This window comes from Solea solea, chromosome 7 (assembly GCF_958295425.1).
Source record: "Solea solea chromosome 7, fSolSol10.1, whole genome shotgun sequence".
Lineage (NCBI taxonomy): Eukaryota > Metazoa > Chordata > Actinopteri > Pleuronectiformes > Soleidae > Solea > Solea solea.
Window position 1 is genome coordinate 28,437,543 of NC_081140.1, and position 9,906 is coordinate 28,447,448.

The following is a 9,906-nucleotide window of genomic DNA, read 5'->3' on the forward strand; positions in this document are numbered from 1 at the left end:
CTGTTTATTTTTTAGTTTCAAAGACAAAAACACAGACGTGAAGCAAAATAAAGACATTTTTACATGATTCTGTTCTGACAGAGGAAAAAGTGAAACCATATCTATGGTAACCACGGAGATGAAGAGCATGGACGCTATTCACTGTCACTGGCGTCACTGGAGTCGGACGCTCGCTCGCTTCCGCTCCCGCTCTGAGCTTGTGCCTCCGAGTGGTTGCTGCTTCTGTCGCTGCGAGCCGGAGACACGCTGCGGCTCCTGCTGCGGCTCCTGCTGCGACTTCTGCTGCGGCTCCTGCTACGGCTCCTGCTGCGGCTCCTGCTGCGGCTCCTGCTGTGGCTCCGACTGCGACTCTTACTGCGGGCTCTGTCCCCGCCTTCGTCCTCACTCCCGCTGCTGCGGCCCGAGTTCTTGGGCTCGTTGTCGTCGTTGTCATCGTTGTCATCATTGTCCTCACTGTCGTCGTCGCTGCCAAAGATTTCCTCCTCGTCTCGCATCTCTCTGGTCCTCTCCCCACCGCTCTCACTGCCGCTGCCGCCGCTGCCTACGCTGCCGCCGCTGATCTTTCTCCTCTTCTTCCCTCTCTCCTCGCCCTCATCCGCCTCCTCTGCTCCCCGCTGCTCCGGCTCAACCTCCTCCCTTTCGGATTCGCTGCCAGAGTTCTCGGCTTCGCTGCCGCTGCCCTTCTCTTTCTCGTCGCCTGGAGGGAGAACATTCAGCAGGTGATTCGCTGACGTTTAACGGGGACAAACACACAGAGAGAAGGAAAGACAACCGACCTGAGTCCTGCAGGTCTTTGTCCAGGTCAATGTCCAAGTCTTCCTCGTCTTCAGGCTCATGATTCTCCAGCTGAGCTTTACGTGCATCCTATTAATTACAAAACCAAGACAAAAAAACATCAACAACAAGAATCGTCACAGCCATTTCCCGACGTTCTTTCATTTAAAACGTGTTTGAGTACACTAGTGCGTTCCATTTGTAGTCGGAACTCGGAATTTCTGAGGTCAATGGGAGTTCCTGGACCTCGGAATTACCAGAGACTCGTGTGTAATGACAGCCCAAGTGCTGCCACCTCGTGGTGTGGAAGACTGCGACTCACATTTGAGGCGAGATTTTACATCATTTCAAAATAAAGGTGTTTGTTTTGATACGTTATGATAAATTATTCACAATAAAAAAAAAACATATGATATGAAATTGATTGATGGGGTCACATGTGGTCCGTGGGCCTCGAGTTTCAGACCTCTGATTAAGACCTTTTACTCTTTTTTTGCATTTTTTTTTTTAAATCATTTATAGCGACAGTTTCAGCATAATTTGTATTCTCTGACAGTTTGTTCAGAAGTGGAAAGCAAATAAAAGGGACATGTTTTATTTTTAAAGCACTTATGGACCTTGTTTTTCTTTTGTCAAGACAACACAAGCGTTTATTGCTCTCAGAGGATGAATTTATCTTCTTATTATTGTGATTTATTTAATTATTAATTAAATTCTAACAGTAGCACATGTTCATAACGCCCAGATGACTCCTCCGATAATTTGAAAAAACAACCACTCACGTCCGACAAAGTACACAAACCTGAAGCCCTCACTCACCTGAGCCTCAAGCTCTTTCTCGTTCATGTCTCTGTGTTTACAAACCAACACGGCGTTTGTGGTCGACTGAGCTCCAGCTTTAGCTCGTCTCTTACTCAGACGCACCCTGCAGGAGAGAAGAGGAACTGTCAGAACACATCGTTTCCCCACTGAATCAGTCTTTCCACGATATCACGGGCTGTTCTCTGTGATTCTTTGATTCTTGCGACCACAAAAAAAAAAACCCAATTTGTAGCAGCTTTTCAGAAAAAAAAAAAAGGTTGTACTGCATGAAGGTATTTTGTCCTTCAGAGGTTAACTCTGCCCGATGCCCAAGAATTAGGCTGAGAGCTAAGTGAGGAAAAGTGAGGAGCAGCTGTGATGAATTTCCCAAAATTGCTGAATTAACACCGCCTGAGTTGGTTGGAGGATCTCAAGTCACTGAGAGAGTTTGAAAAGTCATTGGGAGGGTTTTAAAAGTCACTGGGAGGGTTTTAAAAGTCAGTGGGAGGGTCTGAAAAGTTACTGAGGGGTCTGAAAAGTCCCTGGGATTTAAAAAGTCGTTAAATATAGCAAAAATTAACAGAGTTCGCACAAAACAGACCCACAATAAGAGAAAAGTAACTTCATGTGTTTTGATGTGTAAAATGTCAAAGAGTAAATAAAAACAAGGCCCTGAAATGACTTGTATACATGTGTGAAGGTTCTCGGTGACGTACCTGGTCTCCAGCTCATTGTAGTAAACACCATCTCCATCTCTGAAGATAAAGAAGTAGTTCTCCTCGTAACCTTTGCTGGCTTTGTTCTTCACGTTCCAGTTGTACTCCCTGGCTATTTTGTAATCGTATCTGAAACGCGAGGCATAAAAAACACATGATAAACAACTTATAACATCATGGAAAAACATCTGGAAAAAGGAGAGGAGTGATATTTGTACGTACACGTCCTCAGGCATGTAATCCAAGCCCTCGTCGCAGTCTCTCTTGCGCTTACGGAGCGTTTCTTCATGTGGCAGGAAGTAGGCCACAAACTGATTTCCTTCTTCGTCCATCATACCTCTGCGTTCAAGAAACGACAGTGTTATAAATAAAACCGGTTCCCTTTATTTCAAAATTTAAAAACCCGGTTGTGGCGATGGCTCCACACTCACCTGATCATGGCCTGTGACATCATGTCCACTCCTGCAGGTCCTGAGAAGTCTTTAGGTGCAGGATCAGAGTCAAAGATGACCTGAGCACACGGGTTGATCCACATCTGAGGACAAAGAGAACGTCCACAACATTAATATCAGATACAAACACTGGCCATGACAACTTCAGGTCTACGTTCTTCAGAATCAATCACAGCAGTCAAATCCGTCGATCAACACCCTTGTGTTAAACGTGAACACACACACACACACACACACATGCTCAAAAAAGGTGCGTATGGTGCAATCTGAAGATTCCCGTTCAGTGTGACCACAGCATTAGTGAAACTAACTTACCTTGAAGTCAGGGAACACAGGTAGAACCTCCACAGGAGTAACTCTGGGTTTACTGTAGTGCTGTGCAATCTGAAGACAAAAACCACGACAAACTGTTTACAAACCAATAACTTGTTTCTCACTTACTGTATAAAATTAAAAATACACGGCCTAAGTGGCTTTCTGTGGAAAGTCCAGAGCAGCTCAACAGTAAAAGCTTCCTCATTTACGTTTATTTCTCAACACTTAAACACAAATACTCACCGATTTCTGCGCATCTTCAAACGTCTTCTCGATGGCGGAGATCTGACTGTCTCTGTCCTTGTAGATCTCTTCTTCTGTGAACTGCTGTTTGACGGAAACACCGATCCTGCACACAAAACACGTCTGTGTTACACAAACAAACACACACACACACACACACACTCAGACATGAACCCAGAGGTCTCAAACCTAAGGCTTGCGTGATTTAAGAATAAACCATTTCTGTCTGGTTTTGTTATTTATGGATTCACTTTGCACCGTAAATATGTTCAACTATACAGTTTAAATGTATATAAATCATTTCATATGAAAACACACTTTCAATTGGAAATCCTGTGAATCGCGAGGAAAGTTTGCGATATAATTTTTGAGCTCATGTCGTATCAGGGCCACACTGAGGAGGATAAATGTGTTAAATTACCAGAAAGGTTATATATTTTACGGGGGAAGTAGCCTTTAAGTAGCATAATGTATCACATTAAAAAATATAAAATATGAATACAAAATATAAAAACATGCCAAATACCAGTATAACCAAAGCATCCAGTCAACTAAAAGCAGACATTGGACTGGACCCTCATTGCCCCCGCCCCGGGTCTTCTGAGTTTTGAGGTGATACATTTTTTTTTAAACTTACTTGACTTCCACTTTCTCGTTGGAAACACCATATCTGTTAAACTCTGTGGAGATATATTCGGTCTTTCTCATCCACGGAACCACTTTGGCGTGTTGTTGTGACCTAAAAGAAGAAGAGTGAGGGGGAAAACATGAAACCAAACCTTAAAAATCTGTGCTGCAACTTATCTTTCATCATCAGAGTTTATACAGCACTTTTCATGCAGAGTATCTCAAGGAGTTTCACAGGATAAAATGAAAAATGTCATTTATGTCATGAATCTAAACAATTAACGACGAGGAAACGCAGAAGACAAAAAATACTCGAGATTTAACAGAAATCAATTTGAATAAAAGAGAAAATAAAGACTTAAATTAACATATTCATGAATTAAAAGGAACTAAACTATAAGAACAGATCTACAGAGGAGAGATTTAAAACTACAAATTCAAACTTAAGAGTAGATTAAAATGAGCAAAGTTATGAAATTAAACTGTAAGTAGAGCAAAGGTGGTAAAATAAAAATGTGTGTCAAATAATAAAACTAATTCAAGGGTTTAAATACACACTTTAAATAATAAAGATCAGTTAAAAGTGGAGAGTTTATTTATCCAGTAGATTATTGTTATTTTTTCAGTGAATTATTCAAGTTTGCACAATTTCGTTCGAGGAAACATGATAAATTCTTCTAAATGCACTAAAACATCTTTGACGAAGCTCATTTCTCTGTATTTGACCTGTTTTCCACGTGTAATATTTACTTTATATACACTATTTTCAGTAAAAATTATACAAGACACCAATGAATGTTCTTACTTTTCCTTTCACCCATTTTGTTTGACTCTTATATTACAGTCATTGTCACAGATAACACATGATACTTTCTCTACAAGCCCATAATTGTATGCATTTGTAACATCTTTACAGCTTTTCTTTCGTTCTCCGCGGTTTTTTTCATACTTAAAATGTTACAACGTTAAACGTACCTCTTTGAACTGGAAGGAGCCTGGATGTCTTCTTCCAACAGTTTTTCATCGGCAGGATCCAACAAAACTAAAAAAAAGATGGATCGGAAAACACAGATATTTGCTTAAAAAACAAAATCAAACAGAGTCACGTGACCTTGACTGGAGACTTACCAGAGGGGTCGATGCGGTACGTGTCTGGGTTGATGAGGTCGATAGTGACTCCGAGGTCAGGCTCGGTCAGGAGGTCGTGCTTGTGCTGCTTCTCCAGAGACGTCGCTTTGTACTGAACAAACCTGTCACAACAGTCACAACATAATTAAAATGTCCCTCACTAAAGGTGTTTCCTCAGCACATAAACAGGTCATGTGACCGAGTGTTGTTTTCTTTACCTGTGCTGATCGAAGGGGTAGGTGATGAACTTCGGGTCAAAAGGGATGTCGGGTAAACTGTTGCAGTATTTCACTCGACACACGACGCCAGACCTGAACGTGGACGCAGAAGGGAAAAAAAGAAGATTGAAAACAGCTGTAGAGCTGGAAAATATATATATAAATATTATATCTATATGGTGACAAGATATGGTCTTAGATGCCTACTGAACACATTAGTGAAATACACTAAATATTATATTTTGTTTAAAAAAAAAAAACAAAAAAAAACAAGCTTACTTTAATTTTAAGCCAAAAAAATTGACCATATTTATAGTCACCGTGATTGAACAGTAGATTATATTTTATCTCCTATATCAGGATATAGACTAAAAAATATAGACTGAAGAAATATCATATATTTATAAGCCAAAACCTGGTATAAAGTACTAAAAATCAATAATCAGCTAATGTCATACAGATTATAAAGAAATGGCACATATCGTGGTCCTGGTGAATCAGTCTACAAATACCTGAGGCGACAATATATGACAGTGAAAACACATCAGTGTTGACAGTTTTGAATTGACTCACCTCTCTGGGACAGTTCTGTGAGACGACGGCCGACTGCAAGACAAAAACAACACTCATCAGCTGCTGGACTGCTATGCATAAATGTCCTGCTGTGTTAATTCCCCGATCTCTTCTTTAAGCATGCACAACATTGTCTATAAACTCTATTATTGGATATCAGCCAACGCAGAATCATAACTACATTTCTATGCTTGTGCCCTCTACAGCTATTATTTTATTGTTTATTACTGCTGCTGCGACATGAGAATTACATTACATTACATGTCATTTAGCAGACACTTTTATACAAAGCGACTTGCAAGGTAATTGAGTACAGCCAAGGGTGGAGTTGAACTTGCGGCCATGATGTCTTTTGCACACAGGGTACCGGTCTTAACCACTGAGCCACTCCACCCCCATTAAAATTAAAATATGATGTTAATTTCATGACAATACCAGCATCCCAAACTATGATATATTGATCAGTTTCATATTGAGTATAATTTAGAGCTGCAACAAATGATTATTTTTGTAATTTTTGATTAATGTGACGATTATTTTCTCGATGAATCGAGTAATGGTTTGGTCCAGAAAATGTCAGAAAATGTTAAAAAAAAAACGCCAATCAGTGTTTGTCAAACCTGGAAATTATTCTCGGATGTCTTGTTTTGTCCACAAACCAAAATTAATTCTGATTCCTTTGTTATATGGAGCAAAGAAACAAAGAACCGACAAATCGATTGTCAAAATAGTTTCATTTAGCAATCAAATAATTGTTTCAGCTAAGTATAATTGTTCATATTAAGACATTTCTAGATACTATTCCAAACCCATTTGTGTTTTCTAGACCTTTTTGAATGTTTTGTTGTTGTTGTTTTTTGTACTATCATCTGAAGTTCACTGAATAAAAGTGCATATATGCACCTTCTTACACTGACCTCGACAGAGAATAATAATAACAACAGAGTTACTTTTCTACATACAGATTGTACCTTTCAGAGGTGGAGGGCTGACAGCACAAACTGTCATTATTTTAGTTTTAATATCTGTCCATCATTTACTTTGTTTTATCTAAAGCCCCAGTGAAGCAGATTTGTGTTAAAACATGTCCAACCTTCAGTATTGAACTGTAATTTCTTCCGAGTATTAGAACAACAATTTGTTTCTCCACCGTTTTGAAGTACAATTAAATATAGTAAGCAATAAGTACTTTAATTTATCACCTCAAAAATGTAAAACAAGTAAACAAAACAATCTGTGGCAGCAAATATCAAAAAAGTCGTATTTATTTTCATTTTATATTTTACAGAACATAGTAGTGTTTAGTACAGTGTAGTTTTGTTAACGAGTAAAACTAGTTAACACATTTGAAATGCCTGTTGACGTTGTAGTTAGCATTGACAGCGGCTAACATTAGCTAATAAATCGACTACAATTAAGTACAACTGAGTGGGAGAAATCCAACAATAAATTATAAAATTTGCTAAAAAAAAAAAATACGATAAAAACAATAATAATAGTAATAGGATTAGCGGGCTTTGAAGCATGTTAGCTTGTTTAGCTAACGTGCACTGTTAGCTAGCCTTGTACGCGAGTAAAACAAAACAATAAACAAAATAATAAACGATATGTTCATGTAGAATCACTTAAATAAAGACAATTAAGAGTTTTATAGGTGTGCTTTTTTCTCACCTGTGGCCGTCTTCTCGTTGAGCTTGTGTCTGAATCGTTGGAGCCATTTTTTATTATTTGTTTGGCTTCAAAACTAAAAGACTAAACTTTTATTTTTCCACAATCGGCGAACACAAAAACAGCTGCGAACAAACACAAAAACACCGCGCGTCTACGTAAGAATATACATAAACGCGTCTTTTACGCTGCGCACGGATCAAAATTAATCATTTTATTTCTTCTGTCTCCGCATGAAAAAAAAGAAAAGACAGCGGGACGTGAACCGGAAGTAGAACTCCTACTTCTTCTTCTACCCAAGTAGGTGTAAATCGCACGGACATGTGTCCGTGGTAAAGACGCTTTGTCGTGAGCGCCACCTGCTGTCCTGTCATTGAGATGCGTGAGGTGGAAAGAGGTACTGAAATATTCTACTCAATTAAAAGTACCACTATTTTCATTGTACTGGTGTAAAAATGTAATTCATGTTTGTTTAAAATGTAATTTTTTAATATGGTACAAAACAAGGTTTTAACAAGGACACACACATCTCACATGAATTGTTTTTCATTAAAAAATATAAATTAAAATAAAATATGTAAACACATAATGTATCAGTCAAAATGGGTCGAAGGTCACAGATGCTTTAACAATCTCACTCAGGGACCTTAATTTGCATAAACATAATAGAAACCGTGTATAAAAAGTTATTTAAAGGTTAAGTGTGTAAAATAAATCGAAGTAATTTTAATTTGGCAGAATTTTAAGAATGTGAAGTTACCTCAGCATATGAATTGTTCTTCTTTAATTAGCTCAGAATTAGATATTATATTTAGATCTAACATTTTCTTTAATTCATACATACTCCAGAGAACTAAGTAAACTTCCCTGGGTAGGGCTCGAACCACCAACCTTTCAGTTAAACATGAACATGAAGTCTGTGAGGAGAAACATAATTAGGTGTTCTCCAGGAGTCCACATGGTGGTGCTGTTTATATGCAATATTTGTGTGTGCTGGAGGACACTAATGAGCGTCTTTTGGCGTATTTCCATCAGCTCTACTCGCCTCGCTTCGGCATGACACGACACATAACACACACAAACAGGCTTGAAGACAAATTACTGCCCTCTATGTCCTTAAGTCATGTCTCTGTGGTACAATCTGGTTAACGTGTTTGCCTTTCGAACCAAAGGGTTGGTGGTTTGAGCCCACCCAGGGATCGTCATGTGATTTCTTTTCTCATGAGGACCTGAGTTTGAGACCCCTCTTTGCGCTCCTTACACAACTAAATGCCTAAACCCAGTTCTAACCCTAAAACCAGGTCTTAACCCTGGAAAAATCCTTTAGAAAATGTGAGGACCAGTTGTTTATATTGACATTTAGAGTCTCTGATAGAGAAAACCATGTGATCGTCACGGCTCCAACCACCAACCGTTCTGTTAAAAGACGATTGTGCCACAGAGACAGGTCCCCACAACATCAGTTAAACCTGAAATACACACACACACAACATTACAACTAAATGTCTCGCCCCAATCCTTAACCCAAACCTAACTCTGACCCTAAAACCAGGTCTTAACCCCCAAAAAAGCCCTTTACAAGAACACACAAGCTGGAAGACAGAAATGTCTGTCCTCTGTGTCTGCATGTCGTGTCTCTGTGGCGCAATCTGGTTAGCGCGTTTGGCTGTTAACCGAAAGGTTGGTGGTTCGAGCCCACCCAGGGACGGTCATGTGATTTTCTCTGTCATGAGGCGTTATTAAAAACAGAAGTATGAGGTAAATTGACTCTTGGATGAAGATAAAACATTTTCACTTTAACTCACGATAAGTACAGTTAACCCACAAATTCACTGGATCAATGTTTACACTCTTCATCCGCTGATCATCATCAATAATCCTCTCATCTGTGTCTCTGTGACCTCAACGACCCTCATTCACTCCTTAACTCAGGTGAAACTAAACAACCTGAAACTGTGTCAGAGAGAAAAACCACCTCCTTTGTTTCACTCCCTGAACTGGTTTTCAGTCTCCAGAGGTTAAATAACACATCACAATTCTGAGAAGAAACCAGAAATTACTGTTTGAGATTAAATCCAGAACTAGGAGATTAAAACATTTTGAGAACTAAACATTCTGATTTTAAAGTCAGAACTAGGAGATGAAATCTTGAACTAGGAGGTAAAAGAATTCACTCAAAATTCTCAGATTTTAATCAGAATTAGGAGATTAAAGAATATATGACGTTCTGCAACAAATAAAACAAAGACAAAATTATACTAAAATTACTTTATTACAGCTGATTTCTGTTCAATATCCCTCTGCCAACACAACAGTAAATATAATACAAACAATAATAGTACATTTGATCCTATTTTTTTATTGTTTTGTGAATCTTTTTTTTTACACAAC

General features: G+C 38.9%; 1 protein-coding gene and 1 non-coding gene across 2 annotated transcripts; one reads left to right on the forward strand and one right to left on the reverse strand.

Annotated features, from left to right (window-relative positions):
• Positions 1-109: 109 nt before the first annotated feature.
• Positions 110-7,792, reverse strand: paf1 (PAF1 homolog, Paf1/RNA polymerase II complex component). Its single transcript, XM_058632968.1, has 14 exons — positions 7,519-7,792; positions 5,848-5,880; positions 5,275-5,367; positions 5,057-5,178; positions 4,904-4,970; positions 3,939-4,040; positions 3,302-3,407; positions 3,059-3,127; positions 2,723-2,826; positions 2,514-2,630; positions 2,292-2,420; positions 1,594-1,699; positions 777-864; positions 110-697 (listed from the first exon to the last, which is right to left on the reverse strand). The coding sequence occupies exons 1-14, from the start codon at positions 7,563-7,565 to the stop codon at positions 135-137; spliced, it is 1,746 nt and encodes a 581-aa protein (XP_058488951.1). The 5' UTR covers positions 7,566-7,792; the 3' UTR covers positions 110-134.
• Positions 7,793-9,148: 1,356 nt separating this feature from the next.
• trnan-guu (transfer RNA asparagine (anticodon GUU)) lies at positions 9,149-9,223 on the forward strand. The gene has a single exon. It is a non-coding gene; the product is annotated as a tRNA-Asn (tRNA).
• The last annotated feature ends 683 nt before the right edge of the window (positions 9,224-9,906 follow it).